Source organism: Bicyclus anynana, chromosome Z, assembly GCF_947172395.1.
Source record: "Bicyclus anynana chromosome Z, ilBicAnyn1.1, whole genome shotgun sequence".
NCBI classification, from domain to species: domain Eukaryota; kingdom Metazoa; phylum Arthropoda; class Insecta; order Lepidoptera; family Nymphalidae; genus Bicyclus; species Bicyclus anynana.
Window position 1 is genome coordinate 20659934 of NC_069110.1, and position 25676 is coordinate 20685609.

Here is a 25676-nt window from a genome sequence, read left to right on the forward strand (position 1 = left end):
CGCATACCAGAGAATTTTCTTAACTCTGCGTGTGTGAAGTCTGCCAATCCGCATTGGGCAAGCGTGGTGGACATTGGCCTAATCCCTCTAATTCTGAGAGGAAACTCGAGCTCAGCAGTGAGCCGAATATGGGATGATAATGATGAACGATGAAACAAAAAACAATTTGCTTTAATTGGTTCACACGTATAATTTTTCAAAGTTCAATGTGCATAATAATGCACTATGCCAAGTAAAGGGTTAAGTTTGGCTGATAGTGATGATGATGATGATATATAGACGAATAACACAAGTTGTTTTGTTGCAGTTTGCCACCAGCTGTCGCGCAGTGTGGTGGTGATGCTCGGCGCTGTCTTTCCAGAGTCCTTCTCTACGCTGCACTCATATACTAATCTGTTGAAAGTCCCGTTTCTTATGCCGTGGTTCCCTGAGAAGGTAAGCTTTATTTGTATATATTTTGTTGCAATATTGCGTTAAAGAGGGATGATAACAGTTTTATAAATTGCATATAAATTAGGGTATCTGCGATTATTACTTTCGGAGCTAAAAGGATTTAACACAGCACTTACTTGGTACCGCCTTCATCCTGATCAGAAGGTAGCACATGCTATGTTATTTTTCACTTTTTAGTTAAGTAGAAACATTTTTGTGATTTTGAAGTCGGGTGTATTTTTTTATTAAAATTTTTTTCATCCATCTGAAATTCTGTTTTTCGCAACCGTGAATTTTTCTAAGACAAAAGTAGCCTACATTTTGCTCAAACACCTCCTCTATCTTCCAGTGAAAATCCCAAAATCGGTTCAGCCGTTCTATTTATTATTCCGGACAAACAGACAGAGAGACAAAAGTTTTTAAAAAGCTTGACTGTGTTTAGTGTCGTGTAATTAACTTTAGGCCCTTGAGAAAACATGGTTATTTTGAAATCACAGACCGATCCTTAAATTTCGTGTATACGTAAAATATATAAAATATGTCTTGTTGATTTTTATAACAAAACATCATATATTTTTACGTGATTTTGTAAATTTAAGCTTACTACGTATAGTAAAACATTTTATAATATTGAAGTGAAAGTAACTGAAGCGTGAACTCAAAGATTTGCTTTGAGTAAAAATGAGAGCGAGGTACCAGCTTTGAAATATCTAAGACGTGCATTTGACTAACTTACATAATCACGCAATATAGGCATGCAACGGTATCTCCAGTACCAGTATACGGCTTGGAATATATCATTATACGAGTACATTGTATTACAAGGATATCATATCAGGAGTAGAATTGCTTTTTATCAGTCTTATAAAAGAGGAGGATTGTCAATTAGACCGTATTTATTCTTTATGTGTATTCACAGATAACGTCGTTATTTATGCACCGATTTTAATTATTATTTTTTTGTTGGTAAGGAAATGTTTCAAGTTATCACCAGGTTCTGATGATTGCACCCCAAAAAAATCGAAGGATCGTAGGGGCGACTAGTGCGTTTGTTATTTTTTTCATTAAGTAGTTTAAAGCATATTTAACAATGACAGAACCAAAACACGAACGAGGGAACTCCTCATCGATTTACAGCAGATACCTTGTGTTTGCGTTTGATAATTTGTATTGATGATAACTTTACATCTAGATGGATTTGGTGATAAGACCTCGTTAAGGAAATGCTCGTCCAGGTTAGTACTACAGTTAGGTTACGACAACTATGTTTATATTATATGCTATAACTTAGATAATAAATCATCATCATATCAGCCGATGGACGTCCACTGCAGTACGCCTTTTGTAAGGACTTCCAAACATAACGATCCTGAGCCGCCTGCACAGTGAATCCTTGCGACTCGTTTCATGTCATCAATTCGCCTGACTCGATGAGCTATGTCGAAGACTTTGGTTTTTCTGCGGATCTCCTCATTTCTTATTCGAGCATGCATATAAATACTACTTACTAGCGGACGCCCGCGACTTCGTCCGCGTGAAACTCGATGTAAACTACCCCTACCCTACCCTACCCCCTACCCTACCCCTACCCTACGCCTACCTTTTCCTGAATTTTCTTTGCTATAAACCTCACGGAACCCGAGACCTTTCCAACGAATGCAAAATCGTGGAAATCGGTTCGTGCTTTCTGGAGTTATAGCGTCAGGAAGGAAAACCCAATTTATTTTTATATAGTAGATTATTAATAATGAAAACAAACAAGTACGTTGTACACATTTTATTTTAATAGTACTGGATGCCCGCAAATTCGTCCGCCTGAAATTATATTTATTATATTTTTTTCAGTTTTATACCTCCTCTATCTACCAGAGAATGTCTCATTTAAATCAGTTTAGCCATTCCAGAGACGAAAATTAAAAAATCGAGCTGGTATCATGTAAACAACTGTAATCGCCTAAAAGACATCACAGGCAGACATATTAAGTACATATATTATGCATACATTTTATTAAATGTAGGTGTTGACCAGCGGACGCTCGAGACTTCCTTCGCGTGAAGTTCTGTTTTTCATAAACCATGAGTAACCATGTATTTTACAGTATAATAAGTAGCCTATATGTTGCTCGATAAGCTCGTAAATTCTTGTTAAAATCGGTCCAGCATTTCCAAAGCCTGGACAAAATGAAAGTTAGACAGACAAAAATGTTAAAAAAGTTTATTTGTGGTTTTAGCATTGTAAAAATAACTATAAGCCCTTATGAAAATATAGTAATCTTGAAATCACTGACGGACACTTTTATTTTATTTATATGTATAAAACCCTTTTAAATAGAGTAGTCAAAAATAGAACCATGTTTATTATTGTGTATCGAAAAATAAGAATTGTTAAAAAGCATTTCATGGCATTTGAAATTTATTTGAAACTAGCTGACGCCGCGCGGTTTCACCCACGTGGTTCACGTTCCCGTAGGAATATGGGGATAATATATAGCCTATAGCCTTTCTCGATAAATGGGCTATCTAACACCGAAAGAAATTTTCAAATCGGACCAGTAGATTCTAAGATTAGCGCGTTCAATCAAACAAACAAACAAACAAACTCTTCAGCTTTATAATATTAGTATAGATAATTTGTGCATACAAAAGTGTGATCCTTAAAAGCAAAACGGTACAACGAAATGCTTGTAGCACATTTGCGTGGCACAAAAAGCAGTAAGAAGGTATTCCACAATCTTTTAAGTACAAGAGAATGCTTTTACTTGGTTCAGATCACGACAGATTTACGAAAATAGGTTTCAAATGCTTCAACCGCGTGCTACAAATTTTATACGGATTCTTTAAAAGCTGAAAGGTATTTTGTAAAGATACTTCTCCATCTACCAAATTGGTTCATTACTTAAATTATTTTGTACTTTTTTGCCATTATACTTACACCCCGTTGACCAAGTAACACTAATGTTGAATTGAAAGAATCTCAAAACTATGCGTTTGTGATTTAATCTTAAAAAAACAGAGGTTCATAAATTCAGAAAAACCTCGGCATAAATTGCGTTATTCAATCCGTTTTGGATTTTTTTTTATATTTATAATAATCCTACATACGGAACCCTCATATTTATTACAGCCCGAGTCCGACTCACATTTAACCGGTTTTAACTATTAACTAATTAACCTTGCCCTTATCTGATTAAGTTGTTATACCCTTGTTTAAAAAAATAGTTTCTTAATAAAAAAAAGTTTAAACAAAATCAAAATCTTATAGACGAAGAGCCAGTGATAGCTAGATCTTCGACATTTTATAAAAGCTGAAAGTTTGTTAGTTCAGCTACTATGTATTAAAATATCCTATAAATACCGTAACCAACTATGAAGTTTGAACCATGGTGGATTTGGGAAATAGCAGGTTTCAAGGATCCAGACCCTCACCACCCAAGTATATTTATCGGCATAATATAAGAAATAAGATCCTCATTCGCCAGATACTTGACTTTATGTCAACCCTTCGCTGGAGACCCTTTAAGCAGAGTAAAGATTAAGTTTCAAATTAAATTGTGTTTTTCGAAGAGTTGCCGCGAATCTAAGTGACTGGGAATACAATTTCTCATATTATGTCGAAGAAAACATGAAACCATTGCCATTTTACCTAGACGATTTAGGGTATGGAACCTTAAAGCCTGCTACTTCCAAAAACCAGCACCACCATCTTGTGCTCTCAGGAGTAAACTCCAATAAACTCTAAAACATAATTACTTTTATTATACAAAACTACTAAAAGGTGCAGTCTGACTACCTACCGGATACAGGCTGATGATGCATTTTTATGTCTAAAGATCAGGAACGTGACTTCGTTTTATAAATAAAGCTGCATCCATCAGACAAACGCATCGCAGCTTCTAGTATCAATTATTTTCCTTTTGAGCTAAAGAACCCTAAACAGTTATTCATTCTTTTAGTGGACTCAAAGGTCATTACAAATATAAGAAAACTAATGTCGAACAAAGGTTATGATTCACAACACTTGTCAGGACAACTTAATTAAACAAATCAAACTGTAACCAAAATAAGACCCTAGAATGGCAGAGAATGACCTTGAGTGAAGTCACGTACTTGCGAACGATGTGTGTAAAGGCGCCTTTTACTGATATGAAACACTCTCCTTTTCCACTCAAGTCACTCTCCCCGCCTATTCCAAGTAACCCATAAAGAATTACACAACAATAGATGTGGACGGTTGGAACGCCACGAGCACACTGAAGCTAACACCCAACACGAGATCGTGCGACGTCATATCCGTCACAGACTACTATTTCCAACATTAAACGGCGATAACAATTCTGTGAATTTGATTTTATAACTAACACGTTTAGTTTAGTTTGCAAATGGTTTATTTCAAATTTGGTGGTATTATTGGTTGACCAGCGCCGCCGCGAACGCTACCCTACATGATTATTACGGCCAGCTGCACCTACGCAATGCCGTGTTTAGCGCCCCACAGTTACCATCTGAATTATTTATTTAATTGTTAATTAATTTACACTTATACGAGTGTGTCGTAATTACGTTTGTGCGTGTTACTGAAATGTGTTTATTCATCAAGTTTTAAACGTGGCCACATATTTGTCGCAATTAGAAACAAGTCTGTTTTTATGGGCATTTGTTTATTTGGACTACCAACAAAATCATATTGGTCAAACAAAACATATAATTTTACTTAAAGGTAGCCACGTATCATACGTATAGGTCGTACTAACAATTAAAATTAATAGTTAAAAAAATAGAAATTAAGTTACATAAATTTGCGTTAATTTAAAATGAAGAAAAACATGAAAACAAAAAGAAAAAAAAAGAAAAATATATAAATTAAAAGGAAATTATTCAATTTAAAACTTAATACTAATATTTATAATAATGAGGTTACAAACACAAATTAAAGAAACTAAAAACTTAAGTAAAATATATGTAAGAAAACCAAAACAAGAAAACTAACTAACAGAGCTCTTAAAAGTATTATATTTATCATACATACATGGACTCTGTCTTCTTATTGGGCCCATAGTTAGGGAAGAAAGCTCCAAAGAAGTCAAAAAGAGATATTTTAAGTAATGTTCGGAGTATTCCTATGTTAACAATAATAATATATGCAATTTTTATTTATTTCAATTAGGCTTAGTTTAAAAGCACTTTCGAATCGTCAGGTAATAATATTATAATATAATTGTGATAATAATTAAAGTTATGAGGGTTCCAAAGGGACCTGGTCCGAGGAGAGCCCACGACAAATTCCTTTTTTTTTCCTTCTCTAGTTTATCACCATCTCATAATAGGTATAATAAGTAGCAAGTTATGAAATACATTTAATTTCCAAGCTTTTTGTCGTTTTTATATTCATTAAGCTTGCGTTTAATAAAAACTTTGAACTTAATAAGAGACATGCCCGTGGTTTCATGTGGAAGTGTAATATAAAAACGGACCTTCTCTTAAAATTGCATAAGTTTTTATGTACATTTACTGAATTCTCAAATATATACTGACTATGCACAGTCATTATTTTTATTTCTTTTCATTTCTCCCTTAGTGACTCTCTGGACCCTATTTTATAAATCGCACTAACAGGATATATACGATATGTCTTCTGCAGAACCTGTTCAATAGATTATTTAAGGTGGGCCCCACTGCAGCAAATCAAAACAAAGATTTTAATGATATAAATAGAATTGCGAACAATAATGATACGAGTATTAGTGGAAATAGTCAAAAATAAGTTAAAGTTACGAAAATTCAAAAATTGTGACATACGGAGTTCTTAATCACAGACTCATTGAACCAATTGTAAATCAACAAATTGCAAATGGTAATATCAAAAATATAAAATTCTTATGTTCCACTGTTTACGAAACGGCTTTTCGAAAATGTTCGAATTGCGGAAAAATTCTTGCATAAAATTCTACTGGAATAAAAATACGCAGATGGACAAAGCTACCAATAGTCAAAGCTCAAAGAGTCGAGAAGGTGAAACGACAACAGGCAGACCAGAGCTGTTGGAAGTTGGAATCCCAAAGAACTGACATACCGGACTCGTACCGAAAAGCGCAGTATTTTTGACTCCCCACTATGAGTATATAGACCAATGACATCGAACAGGTTGCAGGGAGTTTTGGGAATGGCGTATAAAGGAATACTTTGCTTTATAACCGAGCTGGTCGTGCTGCGTGCGTTTTCAATCGGGAAGTATCTCGGTGGAATGTTTTTATCTATGGGGCATGACAAACTGCTTTGTTCATTCAAATGGTGTTTTGTTGAAGTTATTCGGATTGAATGAAAAGGAAATTGGAATCTCGAAACGCGGCACAATGAGCTTAAATTTTCAGCACTATGTGACTTGTCTTATGCGGGGAAGCAAGAAGGTTATGTCGGACTTCAACCGACTAAAACCCCACGGTGTCCCGACTCGTCGCCTGATGGCTGAGCCACAGAAACGTTTCGTAAGCTAGTTTGTCATAGTACTAACTTAACGTAGTAAATTCTTTAATAATTGAGCTATCTACTATCCAATGATGTTTTAAAGTTTTGTTTGCAACACCATTTTACAATACATGGAGTAGCACTCACTTGGAAGGAAAATCGACCTGAATTTCCGTACCTCAAAAGCAAATAACGGAACCTTTGTAGGATTATTAAGGTTCCGTACCTCAAAAGGAAGAAACGGAACCCTTATAGGATCACTTTAAATGGCAATGTTATGAGTTAACAAACATAAAAAAACATACGCGTCGAATTGAGAATCCTTTCTCCTCCTTTTATTGAAGTCGGTTAAAAATAAATTTATCCGCTCGGTTGCTTTATGAATAGTCATTCCGTGAAGCGATTGTAAAGAATTATTCACCGAACGAAGACGAAATAATACCAACGACGTTATTATATTCGAGGATTAAAAATAACTTGGTTTTTTGAATTCCGTGGAAACGGTGCTAACGTAATCTTAATCCTAGTAAGAAATTCTACAAAAGTGCTCTAAGCATTCCACACGAACCAAGTGGCAGCGAACAGCAGTTATTACTAATTCCATTGAAATAAATCGTATCTCGAATACGATATTGCAGCGTTTTCTTCTTGAATTTATTAAAATCTTTTCTTTAATATTAACAAGCTGATCCCCGTGGTTTCATCTGATTTCCATCGCATTGGAAAATTCGTTCGTAACACTCCCGATGGTGCGCGCGGGCCGTGCAGCGTGTAGCGATGAATGAAAAACCCACGATTGTATCACCTCACTTCACCACACCGGCGTAGTCTTTCCCCCCATCGTCCGCATATCATGGGAGCGTCATCAACGACCCTGCCAAGCTATAGTCATCTTGCTATCAACGTCATCATCATCACATCAGCCGATGGACGTCACCAACATTTTGTAGCGACTTCTAAACACCACGATTCTGAGCCGCCTGCATCCAGCAACTCCCTGCAACTCTCTAGAGGACGTCAATATAATATTTTTGCTATACCAGACTGAAATAATCTATCTCAGTGCCTTTCATGCAGTGCCTTTCGTACAGATTGCATACCTTAAGCCGTTGAGCCGTGATTGAGTTGGTAGAAGAATCCATATAATACCTACCCGTAATTTTATATATTTTTATTATTTATTATGATTGTTTATAATACATAATATACCTATATTAACAAAATAAATCAATTAGTTAAATATTTTTTCTTGCATTACATTTTCATTTTTCATAATATGGGTGTAGTAGATATTGTATAATAAAAAGTTACACATACGGAACACACGGACAGACAAAACTAAAGAACCACTTAAAAAGGCTTTTACAGTTACAAATTCGAATGCATATTTTTTCTGTATACATATTTTATGTATTTTTGGTTAATCTACTAGTTTTATCAGCGTCGTAGATCTATTATAACGATGTTTTTACAAGTTGACAGTTTGTGTGAGTTTTGATTCTCTCTGGGTCTCACAAAATACTATAGATAGAGATGAATTGGAAACTCACACTGTTGAGTTGTTAAAACATTGCTACAGAATAGCGTTAGTGTGATCCGAAATCCTAGCCTCTTGTCACAAAACTCACTTAGTGCTCCCGCACACAGGCCACAACCACAAAACGCCGCTACCGGCATATTTCCTGTAGTTTTCATACATTGTATATGGACCGCACACGGTTGACGCCAGTGGCCGCTACACGCTACAATCGTCGCTGCTCGCTTCTTGTGGCCCGCACCGGCCACTAAACGCCGACACAAAACGCCGCAACACTCGCGCGATTATAATACTATATATATGTAGAATCCATTACTTTAACAGTAACAGAAAATATACAAAACTACAATAAATAATGTACACGATTCTGAAAATAATCAAAATTAAATATATCAAGGTTTTATAGAAATAATATTACTTAAATCTTAATTGTTTCACTGAATCAATAAAATGTTTAAATTTGAAGACGCTTACTTTAAGTAGGTTTCCATGCAAAGGTATTTTTTTGCGGGAAGCGATCACATTATGCTCGCCCGTTACGAGCGCGTGCGACTCATATCATATCTGCCTATGTTTTTATGTACATGTATAGTGTGTGTGTACCTATGTGTGGCTAAAATATTGCGTACGTGTAAGTAGCGTAGTTTATTTTATTTTCAGGATTTCAGCACAAACGTTTATATATTGGGTTTTACCCATACAAATTAAAAAGCGTTGGCAACTTTGTTACTCGTTAGTCGGCCAACTAAAAATTGCCAGTGAGCAGCCACCCTTAGAATACCCGACTACTCTCAGTCACTGTCTCTGGTGAAAATTGTTAGATGATAGGTAATCAAAGGCCGAGTCGCTGCCACAGAATTTGCGAGGAGAATTTTAGTTGAAAAATGTCTTATTTCCTTACGAAATATTACCCCATAAAGGTTAGAATTGCATATAATGATTTTCAACGTTCAAGAACAATGAGAGGCAATGGCATTTTCAAGATGAGAGACTTGGTACTATGTCTGTATAGTTACACACATTTCTCTTCCATGCAATTAAGAATCTATTGCCAATTATTGTTATTTTTTTACAAGTTAGCCCTTGACTACAAACTCACCTGATGGTAAGTGATGATGCAGTCTAACATGGACTAATTGTTTGTAAGAGGATGAAAATCCACACCTCTTTTCGGTTTCTACAAGACATCGTACCGTGTCGTAGTTCATGTATGTATGAAGTCAGTTCAGTATGGTTCAAATAAATAAGCCTATTTTATTTACCCGACTTTGGCGAAGTCAAAAGGAAGGGTAATGAACTTGGCAGTCTATGTACTCGTCTGTATGCATGTATCTTTCACCGTAGCGCCTAATCTACTGAACTGATTTTAGTGATTGTCAAAAGATTTTTAATAATAGCCCGGGTGACATAGGCTATTTAATTTTCTTTAATTTTTGTGTGACATAGTTAATGTTTTAAATAATTTATTAGTTATCTCAGTTTTAAAACTTATAATTATTATAAGTAGATAATTCGTTTTACGTTTTTGGTATCAAAAAAAGGTCTTTTATATTATTGTTGTAGTATATATGTATAAGATTTTAAACTAAATTTTTAATTACGTAGTCGGGTTATAGTTTTTTAATTGTTATATTTTTAAAGGCTTTCGGTGATTCAAAACATCATGTTCCTATTGGATATGAAATATATCTGATTTCCGATGTCCAAGAATACACTTTACATAAGAGAGATTGAAGTTTGTCACCCCCGGGTTATATACCTTCTGAACATACGACGTCACCGCGCGCCCAACTTTACCGTAGCGCTAGTTCGTAGTGACATGTTCTTGGATTAAGTTAATGGAATAGTATTAAATCGTCATCCCATTTACACCACACATAGTAAAGGGGATCTTAGAGGCATTTAGGAAATCAATATTTGAATATTTAATATATATCCTTAATACATTAATGATATTATAATCTTGTTTAGATCCAAGGAATTATGGTGATGCCCTTTCTGAAACTATATTTGGTTGTCTGGAATTATCTTTAGGCTTTATATTAAACCTACCTTAAACGGCACCTTAAGCCCACACTCATCGCAGCAAACTTTAGGTTCTAATCGCTATATCCTTCTTCTACAGATATAACACTTAATCTATAGAAATAAGTAATTGAAGTATCTGTTTGTAATATAAATTAACAACTTTTCACTAAATATAAATGTATATAGGGTACTTATTTCAAAAACCACTATTTAAATTTTAGCCTGTCTGTCTGTGTTACGTCTAATGTCTAAAATAAAAGCAGATTTCACAGTAATTTTACTGGAAGATAGCAGGTTTTATAAGGAGTAATTAAGGCTACTTTTTATTCACTATTAGTAACCCCTTTTCAGCTCTCTGTTGAGCACGAATCTCCTCTCAGAATGAGAGAGGTTAAGCCAATAGTCCGTTGGCCCAATGTGGATTGGTAGACTTCACACACGCAGAGAAACAAGAAAAATCTCGTGTATGCAGATCGCAGGTTTCCTCACGATGTTTTTCCTTCACCGTTTGTGACACTTGATATTTAATTTCTTAAAATTCACATAACTGAAAAGTTGGAGCTGCATGCCCCAGAGCGGATTCGAACCTACGCACTCCAAATCGAAGGCAAATAATACATATAATATATAAAGGTCTATTTAAATAAAGGTCTATTTCCAACGATCACAATTAAAGATGCAACACTGGTTGAAAAAAAGAGTTTAATAACGCTGTCGTGTGAACATTTACTTGGGAATGCATTTGTTATAATTGAACGATTTTTAACGTCCGTTAAAAAAGTTCTCGTGCCAATGATGTTTTTTTTTAATTTTCGTCAGTTTGTCTTATTTTTGTCAGGGCTAATCTCTGGAACTATTCATTTTAATTGGACTTTCACTTGGAAGATAAAAGTGGTTATAAAGCAACATTTAGGTTACTTTACGTCGGTTATACCGAAAAAAATACATGCTTCCCGCGGAATATGTAAAATTTTTTTTATTCTTTACAAGTTACAGCCCTTGACTACAAACTCACCTGATGGTAAGTAATGATGCAATCTAAGATATAAGCGGGCTAACTTGTTAGGAGGAGGATGAACATCCACACCCCTTTCGGTTTCTACACGACATCGTACCGGAACGCTAAATCGCTTGGCGGTCTTTGTCGGTAGGATGGTAACTAGCCGCGGCCGAAGCCTCCCACCAGCCAGACCTGGACCAATTAAGAATACCTCAATCGGTCCAGCCGGGGATCGAACCCAGGACCTCCGTCTTGTAAATCCACTGCGCATCACGCGGTTCATGTTACCCAAACGCACCGAAGTCTGTAAGACAACTTTGAAGGCTGGCATGAAAATAATCCCACCGCCAGTTTGCTTCGTTCGTTGTTCTGTCACATATGCATATCACATACACGCAGTTTGAGTAGTGTATTCACGATTGCATTTTATGTTCCTGGGATTGCAGTATTGTTTATGCACCGTAAACACCGTACACACAAGGTGTCCACAACGCATCATACTGAAAGGCTAAAACAATGGTGGTGCTAACTAGCCACAGCTAAAGCCTCTTTTTGTCGCTGGTAAATGCATTTACGCATCCCAGTCAGATATTGAGCATAACTAAACAGTATGCGACGTGCATGTCATATTAATCATAGGTGTACCTATTTATTAAAGCTTAAAATATTACTAGCGGACGCCCGCGACTCCGTCCGCGTGGAATTCAGTTTTTCACAATTCCTGCGGGAACCATGGATTTTTCCGGCATGAAAAGTAGCCTATGTGTTAATCCAAAGTAAAATCGGTTTCCATTCCAAATTTCAGTAGCCTAGCCTAGTAGTAGCGCTTCAGTAGCCGCTGTGTAAAGGCGGATAAAAATTACTTACTTTTTACACACTTTCACACTTACACACACACAAACTTTCGCCTTTATAATATTAGTGTATGTGTGAAGTGTGCTAATCTTCGTTCACGAAGGAATAGACTCTAAAACTAAAGATTTTAGCTCAGATGCCGACTTAGCATATATTATTAAGCTCACAAACTCTACCTCATAAAATATTTTGAATATTTTTGTTGTCAGGTCAACCCGCAGAACGGACGAGTGGACGACTTAGCATTCAGTCTGACGCCTGACTATCACCGGGCTATCATCGACACCATCATACTGCTCGGTTGGAAACACGTCATCTTCCTATACGACTCCAATGATGGTAAGTAATTTATAAGTAAATCTACAGATAAAACATAAATTAATGTAATGCAGGAGATATTATAATGCAAAAGTAAACTATCTTCTTCTGATATTTTGAACAACTTAAAGCAACAAAACACAGACGCCGTTATTATAAACTACTTTCTTGCTTTCTTAGAAACGTGGATGAGAACTGTAAAACTATGTTGTTTAGTTACCACAATCATGCGTTTACGCTTTAGTGACAGGTGTTAATTACAGAAGAGGATCGATTCTTGTTCTTTATACTCGTCGATGTAATATTGGCCTATAACAAGTTATAATACAATTTGAACTTTATTTTTATGGGATGCCAAAAATAAAATGTCACTAACAACGACGTTGCCATGGAAACGAGCGATGTCCGATCGCTGTAACTATACAGAATGCAGGGGCAGATATCCTATCTATCAACATTTCTGACAGTAACAGAATTTTGTAACCTTTGCGCTAAGCGAGTATCACCAAATTGAAATCTTTATGAATTTCTTGAGCGATGTTTGCCTCAACTAAATAACTTTGCGCACCAGAAACGGAATGCAAATTGCAACTGGGCATAATAATTATCAAGACAGGCGAGTAATTAAAGCAGCGCATTAAGCACTAGCAAGCTTATATCTGCCTCCACGTCGCGGGTGTGCGTTACGCTAATGACTTATCTTACACAGGCTACAAGTGCATCATTTCCATATTTTATTTAATTTTATTTACCACGTCGTCTCTCTTTTGGTTATCTCTTGACGTGCTTAATTACAGTCTCAGCCCGTAGTGGCCTTAAGTAATATTATGAGCCTTTATTTAGACACAATTTTACGTTAATTTTAAGATGGGTATAAAATAGCCTGTCAATACATATACAACAGTATAATCTTTGTTACACAACATATTAATATATGCAAACTACAAGGAGATTTATGCCCCTGTTTTTCTAGATGCAGGCTTGTTATCTATAGTCTTTGTAAGATACAATATTAAACAAAGGAAAAGGAGATTTAAACCCCATAACAGGGCATAAGTTAGTTATATCGGCTTATCTTCTCCAAAGAGTAAAACATTCTTTCATTGAGTGTACTCTCTATAACAAGATCCGCAAGACTGTTGTGAACCTGCCAATGGTTAGTAAGTTTAAGCAGTTTTTTTTAAAAGAGCAACTGTTGAGTTTGTCGCCGGCTCTTCTCAGCAGAACCTGCCTTTCGAACAGGTATTTCCAAATACTCAACCTTGACGTTTCAAAAGTGTTGAAAACTAAGCCTACTTGAATGAATTTGATTTTTTGAATTTAATGCTGAAGGCTGAATGTACAAAAAGAAAGTCTTTGATAAGTCCGTGTTGCCAAAGATGTGTTATGGATTTCAAACATGGCTGCCTACTAACTTTAAGGGAAAGTTTTTGCTTTATTTTTAGTTCTTACAGGGTATAGTTATTACTATTAATTGTAAGCCAATATTGATTATTAGGTGGAGGGCAGTGTCTTGATCACTTTACCAAATAATATAACTTGTGATGTTGCTATACATGGTGTACCGTAATTAATAGATAAAACGCAAATGGCAGATACACCACCTAATTATCTAAAACTAATTTGAATAGTTTTCCAAAAATCCCTAGGGTGCCCAAGTTATATTTTTTTATTCGGATTTTTCAAGTTTTTCTATCTTGAATCAGTTTTTCTAAATGTTAGCTGCTGTAATTATGATTTTAAAGATCTGTTTTTTTTTTAAATACTACGAAATAAATTAACAACGTACTTTAATACTATTTTTATAACTAATATTTAATTTATTTTTGTTAGAAGAAGCTTTGAGTGCAATAATTATTTTTCTTTCATTAAGATGACACGGTTAAAAAAATGCCCTGTAAAAAAAATGTATGGGACTGAAGTGTACGATAATTTAAAAAACTTGAACACTTATCGAGGTTTGTAAATAAAAATAAAATTTGTGTCTACTTTTTGTAAATACTAAATGGCTGGTAAAAATGTATGAGAGTCTATATTTTACATATTCTAAAGGATAATAATCTCAAAAACAAACGCTAATATTTTTTGATTATTCCAGTAGGCCGAAGTAATCAAAATTGCAGTTCTTTTCCCACCGCTGAAAGCGAAAAAAGTATATAACCATTTATATTTCCTATGATCTAACCAACCAAATCTAATCGGTTCACATGACGCTTTAGTAACTGCAAATTTAGAATCCCGGTCTCCCCTACTATTTTTAACTCTTGATATAGGTACATACCACAAGCTTTGTACTGAAATATATTTGTATTTAGTTTGAAATATGTGATAGATAAACCTCAAACACGTCACAATCATCAAATCGGATTCCACTCTGAAACATTTGATATTATGTTTGTTATTTCGATACATGTACATACATACATATACATATACGAGAACATAAGCTTCGTGCCGTAACCTAAGACTATTAAACAGTGCAGTGTTGAACTCAGCAATGTTTAACTGGAAATATCTCTGAACTATCATAACTGGAATAAATATCGTGTAATCGCTCCATAGAATTGCATTGTCATATCTTCAAATAGAACCGATCTTTGATATTATTTCCGTCCCCTCCAAAGACTTATTATTATACTATTAGTCATGTCACTAGAGCATCGAAACTGAAGCGAACAAAAGTGACTAATTGTTTTAATTTCATTTAGTCGCATTGTAAACAACGAAAGGTATTTTGAAAAATAATACCTTAATATTTTCCACAATGTTGAGTTGTGTTTTTAAAAAGTATACAACATAAACATTATAAGGAATATTATATATACTTATAATATTACTTACACTTGTAAGTAAACACAAAATAGTGCAAGTATGCGCTCAGTGGAGTCGCTAATTTAGGATCACTTTTAGCAGTGATTTTGTAGGCACGTGACATATTTATGGTATAAATTAATATCGTTGGTCCGTTCCGTAATTTAGAATGTGTGTAAATATTAAACATTCTAAATTGCGGAAATGATCCTTTGCTACGAGCTGGTATTGTCTGCGTTTAGGGCACAAACGCGTCGCTAAATTTCACATCAACAAATGATTGTTTATACAATTTCCACGTACGTGCAGTTGAGAGTACTTCATTGTGTATTGTACAAAGCAAACATTTCGCAATCAAAGAGAAGTAATATATCCCAGATAACAATTTAATATGAATAGCCATTTATCAAACATTAGTAACAAAGCACTGTAATTTGTGATTCTTTTTTCCATCCATTTTTCATCTCCTCAAATTTTTTCTTCCATCTACGAGTATCACATGTCTTATGTCGCAGTTTGACTTGCAAAGTAATTTCTATCATCTCGAAACACATTATACAATGAAGTCACCTGAGACCGCCTGCCTGAGATATATTGCCAGCCTGTATCCGTTCACTGCTGGACATCCGAGAGCGCAGCACCACACACGATCTTCTGCCTTCTTCATCCAGCCACATCTCACTACCTTCTTAATGTCGTCAAAGCACCTGGCTTGAGGGCGTCCTTCCTACACTGCGCTTGCTGGTACGTGGTCCCCATTCTAAAACACGTCTGCCCCAGCGACCATCTGTTCTGTAACAAATATAAATTAATTTCGTTCTCTTACGGATTTCCGCATTCCGGATTTGCTCTTTTTGAGAGACTTCTGCATAGCCCTCTCCGTAGCGACTTTAAATGTGTGGATAAGGCCAACCGTCAGTGTCCACGTTTCCGCTCCATACGTCATCACAGGCATGACATACTCATTAAAGACTTTTGTCTGCAGGCTTTGATATTGTCGATTTGAAGACTCGACGTAATTAACCAAGCTGAATTATTCTGTCAGCTAAACTAGACTTAGAAGCTGATTTAGACCTAAAATTGCAAATCTGACAAACACACTATCACACTTCACACTATCGCATCACACTATCACACTAATATTATAAATGCGAAAGTTTGTGTGTAAGTGTGTAATTATGTTTGTTCCTCTTTTACGCTGCAGCTGCTAAAGCGATTTAGCTAAAATTTGGAATGGAAATAGATTTTGCTCTATATTAAGACATTGGCTACTTTTCATCCCGAAAAAATCCATGGTTCCCGCAGGATTTGTGAAAAACTGAAGTCGCAGACGTCTGCTAGTCTTACATAAATACGCTACGAATTGATAACCTCAAGTTGGTTAAAAACGTCATGAAATAGCAAAAGTCTGCGCAGATTGTCCAAGATAAAATACTTCTTGGAGATAACCATTACGATTCGGGAATGAATATACTTAGCCATTGAATCGCCTTGTCGGTTCGCTCACAAATCCTCTTGGATTTAGTGGGTCCCGTCGTCCTGTTGGTCACCCTACCCCTAGCCGGGATCGAGAGAGCGATCTCGGCTATATTTCCGTTTCGCAGATATAGCCGTCTCAGCATCTTATAAACTTCCTTCCACTTAAAAGGAAAATCTGACCGCAAGTCGATTTATTAATTGACCGACCGTTTATACCGACGTTATTTTGCGTTGAAATATTTAAGAGGATAATAACGATCAAATCAGCTTTTCACATCTAAATCAAATATATTTTTTAATAATGCAGATTTTTTAAACAACCTCTCATATTCTTATTTACCCGCTTGGTGGTTGTTTTATTTCCTATTTCCTTACTTTGCTTAATAGTAACATATCTCAATATTATATATGCTTCTGATTTTACAAAAATATACATGTTTACAGATTTCCCATGAAAGAAAACACGCAGTATTTATATTTACCGCTGTGTAAAAAAGGCTCAAACGTCATATCTATACTAATATTATTAGAAGGGAAAACTCTACTGAACCCACTTCGAAAATTATTTTATCAATAGATAGCTACCCTATTTGTAAGTATCATAGGTTATATAATATCTCCCACAGAAATGGAATATTATCCCGTGGGAAGATATAATATATACCTATTATATAATAGAAACGCGGGTGAAATGAAGAAAGATTAAATAATATAACAATTACGTCATGATGTATCGTCAATTGCGACACTGTTAACCCAAGCGTTTAAATCTATACTATTTAATGAAGAGATAACTCTGAATCTACTGAACTAATATTGAAAATTCTTTTACAAGTAGAAAGCCACGTCATTTGTGAATGTCATAGGCTATATTTTATTCAGATATTCTAATCGGAACGAGAACTACGCGGGTGAAACCGCAAGGGCGTTGGCTAGTGCTTTATAAAAGACACAATAGAGGCATTCTTGGATGGTCAAAACGTCTTTATTAAATAGATTTATATTAGAATTAGAACATCCAACATTAAAGTAGTTTTCCTCCATTGTGCATTACAATGCTACCAGTAATCCTTCATACGTAGCATTTGGTAATGCAATCGCAAATTCGCACTGTTCTCCAAACAAAGCCACTCTGCGAGTCTGTGTGCTTTATTCTGGGTTATATTTTCATCATACTAGGATTAGTTGCTATTACGGAAATTAAACATTTATCTTCCATCGTGGTCAACTTTTTGTTGTGAGTCTAATACGACTACAAATTCTCATTTCTACATAACTGCCGGTCCATACATAATATAGCAAACTTGTAAAATAAAATTAAAAATTAAATAAAAATGTCCTAGGTTCGAGTCTATTGTTGGCTTCCAGCAAAAATTTTTGGGTCACACCCTCGTGCCTCGAAGAGGACATTGTGACGTCAGTCTCGGCCATTATCATATTAACATCTGACAGTGATCTTGAAACAGTCACAACAGCCTCCGTGGCGCAGTGGTATGCGCGGTGGATTTACAAGACGGAGGTCCTGGGTTCGATCCCCGGCTGGGCAGATTGAGATTTTCTTAATTTGTCCAGGTCTGGCTGGTGGGAGGCTTCGGCCGTAGCTAGTTACCACCCTACTGGCAAAGACGTACCGCCAAGCGATTAAGCGTTCCGGTACGATGCCGTGTAGAAACCGAAAAGGGTGTGGATTTTCATTCTCCTCCTAACAAGTTAGCCCGCTTCCATCTTAGACTGCATCATCACTTACCATCAGGTGAGATTGTAGTCAAGGGCTAACTTGTAAAGAATAAAAAAATAAAAAAATTATCATCCGCCAACCCGCATTGGAATAGCGTGGTGGGTCTAAGCTCCGAACTCCCTCTGCTACAAGGCGTGAGGCCTTATCCTGTAGAGGATCTTTACGGACGTATGGGTTGGTTATGGAACCACGTATCATCATTATCATTATCAACCCATATTCGGCTCTTTGCTGAGCTCGAGTCTCTTCTCAGAATGAGAGGGATAAGGCCATTAGTCCACCACGTTGGCCCAATGCGGATCGGCAGACTTCACACACGCAGAGAAAGAAGAAAATTCTCTGGTGTGCAGGTTTCCTCACGATGTTTTTCTTCACCATCTGAGACACGTGGTATTTAATTTCTTAAAATGCACACAACTGAAAAGTTGGAGGTGCATGCCCCGGACCGGATTCGAACCTACGCCCATCGGAATCGGAACCTGATGGTAAGTGATGATGCAGTCTAAGATGGAAGCGGGCTAACTTGTTAGGAGGAGGATGAAACACCCCTTTCGGTTTCTACACGGCATCGTACCGGAACGCCAAATCGCTTGGCGGTACGTCTTTGCCGGTAGGGTGGTAACTATCCACGGCCTCCCACCAGCCAAATAATTAGGTCATATCCACTGGGCTATCACGACTCTTTACACGGAACCACGGATACGGAGTCCTAAATGATTGTTATGACTAATACTCAAGAAAACTGAAATAGTTAAATTGTCAAAGAAATAATATAAATTATTCACAATTCCATATAATTTCACAAGCTCTTCATTTCTACTTGTATATGTATCCCTTACCTCTAAGCATCTGCATCGTATCTGGGTCACAGTCCGGGCCTGTACTGTGGCACCACGCTTTCTTTTAATGCCTTTTTCATTTTTATCACTATAACGTCGCTTATGGCTTTAATATTTTTATTATTATTTATATTCTATTGTTTTATTGTGTAAATACGGTGGTAAAATATGACACTCACAAATGTGGCTTTCTGTGGGTAAATTGGGAACTTTCAAAATCGATTCACTTCAAAGATTACTCCCTACACAAAAACACAAACTACCTGTTTCAAATATTAGTACCGATTATCCTAAATCCGCCAAACCTCCATTGCAGCAGCGTGGTCGGCCTCCATATCCTGTCTTCTATAAAGAGCCTTAATTGAAATATGCTTTTTTTTTTTTTTTTTTTTTTTTTTTTTTCTTTCCTGCCAGTCAGTACGGAACCGCTTTGCATTTCTTCGTACTGACTTTCTATTTATCTATTTATCATTCCTCGCTTTCCTTTTTTTCTGCCCGTTCTCTTTCCTCTCTCCTGATCATGATTGCTCTGAGCATCTGAGAGTATTTCTTCCATTCTTCCACGTCTACTAGCATGCGTGCAATAAGGTTTTGCGCATCCACGCTGCCCCTTGGCCCCTGGGCCGCTGTTCTTAGGTCAGCGCAGCCCGCACACTCGAAGATTGCGTGTCTCGGAGTGTCCTCCTCGCCGCAGAAGTAGCACTTTTCACTCGGTGCCTTGCCAATAGCATACAGGTAAGTATTGAACACCCCGTGCCCACTTAGTGCCTGGGTTAGCCATCGATCTACTTCCCCGTGCTCCCGTTTGTGCCATCTTTTCAGGTCGGGGATCAGCTCTCGTGTCCATGTCCCCTTTCCTGTTCTGGTCCACTCGTTTTCCCATTCAGTCAGTGTGTCTTCACGTACTTGTAGAGATTGGCTATCCTTCCTTTCAAACAGAGTTGCACGCTCTTTTACTAGCTTGGCTATAGGAATAAGCCCTGCTATCACCAGCACCGCTTCCGTGGATATTGTTCGGTATGCGCCGCTAATCCCTATAGCGAGTCTTCTTTGTACTGCCTCCAACTTTTTTCGGTGTAGCTCCACGTTCATAGCTCCGGAAAACAGTGGGGCGCCATAGAGAATTACGGATTGTGCTACTGACGCCAGCACCCTTCGCTTACCAGCTCTAGGGCCTCCTTTTGTAGGCATAAGTCTGCAAAGAGATTCCGCTTGCCTCTGCGCTTTTTGGGATATTTCTTCAATATGTTTTTTAAAGTTTAAACTTTTGTCGAGCCATATTCCCAAATATTTCACGTGTTCCTTGGGGGTCACAGTAGCACCTTGGATTAGAAAATTTATAGGGCTGAGCTTTCGCCTTCCACTAAAAACAACAGCTTCTGTTTTCTCAGGTGCTAGGGCCAGGTGCTTTCCTTGCATCCAGTCTTTTATGCGTTCCAGTGCTCTATTTGCCCGAGACATAAGAACTGCTTCAGTTTTGGCCACCACTACCACAGCTAAATCGTCAGCAAATCCTATCACATGGATGCCATCTTCGTGTTTGAGCTTAAATACTCCGTCGTATAATATATTCCACAGTGTGGGACCCAGAATTGATCCCTGAGGAACTCCGCTGCTGATTTTTATTGTATCCCTCTCTCCTTTGCTGTCTATTATTTCTATGGCTCGATTTTCTAGGTAGCTGCCTAAAAGGTTCTGTATATAGCCAGGGAAACCTCTTTTCCTGATTTCTATGAGGATTTCTCTCCATGGGGCAGAATTAAAAGCATTCCTGACATCGAGACATATCAAGGCACATAACTGTCTAGTTTTCCGTGTTCCCTGTCTTGCTTTCATAGCCGTTTCTATTACTTTCTTTACCGCCATTAATGTGGATCGACCTCGTCTGAATCCATACTGATGTTCTGAGAGACCACCGTGATCTGGCAGCAGCTTCTCGATTCTATTTACTAGGAGTCTCTCCATTAGCTTCCCATAGCAATCAAGTAAGCACACTGGCCTATAACCCGTAGGGTCGTCTGCAGGTTTATTGACTTTTTTAAGTAGGACCAGACTAGCTGTCTTCCAGGATGCGGGGAAAATTCCTGACTTAAACAACATGCTTACGATCTTCCTTAGGGTTTCCAGGATAACTTGCGCAGCTAACTTAACCACTTCTGGGCACAGAAGATCTGGACCTGGTGCTTTTTTTGACTTGAGGCCTTCTGCAGCATTTTTCATCTCCTCCTGTGTTACTTCTGGAACCTCAAGTCCATTTGCAATAACTCTACCAAAGTCTTTGTGCGACGGAAATAGTACTTTCACTACGGATTTGATAAGATCCATGTCAAGACACGGCGGGCGTTGATGCAGTTTTTTAGTGACTATTTTATATCCAAGTCCCCATGTATCTTTATCCACCTCCTCGCAGAGTTTTCTCCATTGTTCTTGCTTTGCCCTAGAAATTTCTGTCTGGAGGGCTACTTTTGCAGCTTTGTACTGTTCTTTAAGTCGCTGTATTTCTTCTTCATTACTTTTAACCTCTTCTAAATTACTCGTCCCCTTTATCCGCCTCTTACGAGTGTATTTTCTGCGACATGTTGTGCAGTGCTTTCTTTTTTCCCCTATATTTTTATTCCACCAGTAAACGGGTATTTTCTGTCGACGGCTTTTCTTTGGCATCGCTTTATCGCAGGCCTTTTGTGTCAGCTGCACTAGTTCTTCTGGTGAGTGTACTTCCTTTTCTTTCAAGGCCTGCTTGAATATGTTTTGGTCCATCTTATCCAGTCTCCATCCGATACACGTTTTAAGCGTTTTAAACTCGTTTCGGAGAACTTTAAACTTTATGTACCTGTGTCCACTCAGGCTATCTTCATTCAAAACTTGCCATTCTCTCACTTGATGTACTAGGCCAGAATTTACAAATGTAATATCTGGAGTGGAGTTTTTTGGACCTCTTTGGAATGTTGGTTCAAGTCCTTCGTTTACAATTACCATGTCCCTACTCGCCAGCATTTCCATAATTAATCGACCTCTAGTATTTTCAGCCTTAAGTGACCAGATTTTTGACGACGCATTGAAATCACCGGCGACTAGGATGCTGCCGCGTTGTGAGTTTATGTTTTCAAAGAGCTCATTAATATCTCTGTCAAATTCCTCCAAGCTAGAGTTTGGTGAAAAATAGCAGCTATATATTGTCAGCCCCGCCATAGATATTCCTATGAAGCCATTACCTCTACTCACCACTTTAAATTGTATTTGTTTGTTGTAAACAATAACCGTTACATCACCTCTCCGGTCCGTGATCCATTCCTTAACCTCCGCTATATTTTTATTAGGTTCTGCTACTATGGCTAAATCAATGTCGTGATTTTGTACGGTAACTTCGAGCAGGTCATGGGCAACTCGCGTTCTGTCCAGGTTAATTTGTAGCACTTTAAGAGGCGAGTCTGTCGCTCCATTCCCTGCTCTTACGCCCCGTTTTTTGGCTTGTTCGGTCTTCCAAGTATCTTTGTTTTCCAAGAAAGACAGTATCTTGAGCCCATGCTGTGGTTTGTGTTAGTCTGACCTCTATCACTGCAAATAGCTTCATTGCTTCTGCTTCATTCCTGCATTCTTTAGCTTTATGCCCTTCTGTACCGCAGTTATAGCACTTCTTGCTCCTATCTTGTCCTTGGCATTCAGTTGAGATATGGCCATGTTCTAGACACCTATAACATTTTTTCCTTTCTTCTATTAGGTGCACTGGGACTCTCATCCATCCTATCTTGATTTTACCGTCCCCTACTATTTTGAGCGCCTCCTCCTTTGGTAGCGCTATTATAGCGGTTTTAACCCTATAGCTATTTTCCCAGAAACTCTTAATGCGGAACTCTGTTGCTTTGTTCTTAAGTGTCTCCTCTAGCTCTTCCCTTTCGACTGTGACATCCATCCCCTTAACTATGATGTCTTGGGATTCTCTTAGTGCTTTCAGGCTTAAAGTGGGATACAAACCCTTAATTTTTTCTTTTACTTTTAAGGCTCCTTCATTTTGCTCTTTATCAATTTCAAGGAGAATGTCCCCTTTCATAGTCTTCCTTATCTTAGAAAAAAGAACTTCCTCACTTGTAAACCCTGTTTTCACCTCTTTTAGTACGCTTGCATAATCTCTATCTTTTACCTCCACCAGCAGTGCTTCAGGTTTTGTTTTTGATTTTTTAATTCCTGACTTTGTAGGCGTTTTTTTCACTTCTCTGCTTCTTCTACCTTTCTTTTTTCTCTCTGCTTGGGTACTTTCTGTCATTTTGTCCTCCGCCTGTGGTATTTTTCCGTCGAGGCTTTCTGTTACTTCAAACGGTTTCTTAGTTTCCTTGCGTTTTTCTAACTTCCCTTTCCTTTTTATTATCTTCCAGTCCGTTTCTGTGCATAAATCGTCATCCCATTCTAATTCCTCCGTTTCGCCTCCGGTCGACGTATTTGTACCTTTTTCTACCAGCGTTACTATTTTTTTTGCTCTTTTCGGAGCCCTCTCCACATCCTCATGGCTTTCTGCTTTCATTCGTCTAACATCCATTACTCGGCCGCATAATTTTTGCAATTCGCGAAGTTTAATCTTGATTTCGTTGGCTGTATTTTTATAAGGCCCTTGCCTTTCCACAAGTGAGTTGACTACAACAATATTGTCGAATAGTCCTTTCAGCAGACGATCTTCTTTTTCTACTAGGGTCTCTGCCTCCTTGTTGGTTGGTGACTTTTTTCGTTTCCACTCTCCTCTACTTTGTGGCGTGTCCGCCATTGGCGAAAAGAAAGTGAGAGGGCTTGCATAGGATGTCCGCCTGTATTGTGCCCCTTCATCACCTGTAGATAGTCCATCGTCAGTTTCCGTTCGTTCTGTTTCTGTCCTAATTCTTGCTTGAGTCGTCGGTTTAGGTGGCGTGCGTTGTAGCAGGCCAGACCTGGCAAATGGCTTATTACATTTTGGCAAAACGTTGCCCCCCCCAGAATACGAGGGGCAGCCCCTATCATCAGCCGGAGCCTCAAGGGGGCGGGATTCTCCGACGCGAGAATGCTCAGCGCCGGTACCCGCCTGGGGTATATGTTTTTTTTGTTGTGCTTCCATGTTTTAGAACTTCTCCTAGACGTCTTCCGAGGTAAACAGCCGCCCAATGTGGGACAGACGCTGACCAGACAGCCGCTCGCTCCGAGTACAGACGCTGCCTGGATTTTAGATCTTCACCTGTAACCCTAGGCAGGGGACCGCGATATTCCCCGCAGTACTGGGACCCCCTCTGAACTTCGCCATCACGCGAGCCGGCCTACTGACTCCCGTGATGCCCACCCCCGCGACGTGGACGCGCCAGAGAAGATTTGTCCAAGTGAAGCACAGAAAAGATGTCTCTGTCCTTCCTTGGACCGGGCTAACGGTCTTGTATGACCCCAAGACCGAGGGCAATTGAAATATGCTGATATGATTAATTTTTACTATTCATCACTATCAGCAATTGAAATATGCTGATAGTGATGAATAGTAAAAATTGTCCCCATATGGAATACAAGCCTATTGACCAAAAAAAAAGTGTAAGAATCGTTCTAGTCATCAACAGCCGTGCTTCACGATACTAAAGCAATTTCATTTCGGACTAAACTTTTGAACGGCTGGAACGATTTTAATAAAACATTCGCTGGAAGATAAAGGAAGTTATTGAGCAACATAAAGGCTAGAAGAAAAGAAAAAATGTTAGCACCTATGCAGAGTCCGATACCTCAACCACCTGAGCAAGGCCACCTTTTTGACGGCATCCGTGGCGCAGTGGTAGCGCAGTAAACTTACAAGACGGAGGTCCTGGGTTCGATCCCCGGCTAGGCAGATTGAGATTTTCTTAATTGGTCCAGGTCTGGCTGGTGGGAGGCTTCGGCCGTGACTAGTTACCACCCTACCGGCAAAGACGTACCGCCAAGCGATTTAGCGTTCCGGTACGATGCTGTATAGAAACCGAAAGGGGTGTGGATTTTCATCCTCCTCCTAACAAGTTAGCCCGCTTCCATCTTGGACTGCATCATCACGTTCCATCAGGTGAGATTGTAGTCAAGGGCTAACTTGTAAAGAATAAAAAAAAGGCAAGACCAAAACTCAAGTAGCAGAAGCATCACCACACTGTCATGTTCGGCACAATCTTGAAAAAGGTACTCAGCATTTTGCTGCATGATCCGAGCAATTGC

At 38.0% G+C, this 25676-nt stretch overlaps 1 protein-coding gene across 1 annotated transcript in view; it reads left to right on the top strand.

Annotated features, from left to right (window-relative positions):
- The first annotated feature begins 319 nt into the window (after window positions 1–319).
- LOC112049383 (glutamate receptor 1-like) overlaps window positions 320–25676 on the top strand; it is an 83084-nt gene continuing 57727 nt past the window's right edge. Inside the window, exons 1-2 of the mRNA XM_052890654.1 lie at window positions 320–435; window positions 12524–12653. Coding sequence (XP_052746614.1) covers window positions 340–435; window positions 12524–12653 — 226 coding nt within the window. The 5' untranslated portion in view covers window positions 320–339. The remainder of the gene's footprint in view (window positions 436–12523; window positions 12654–25676) is intronic.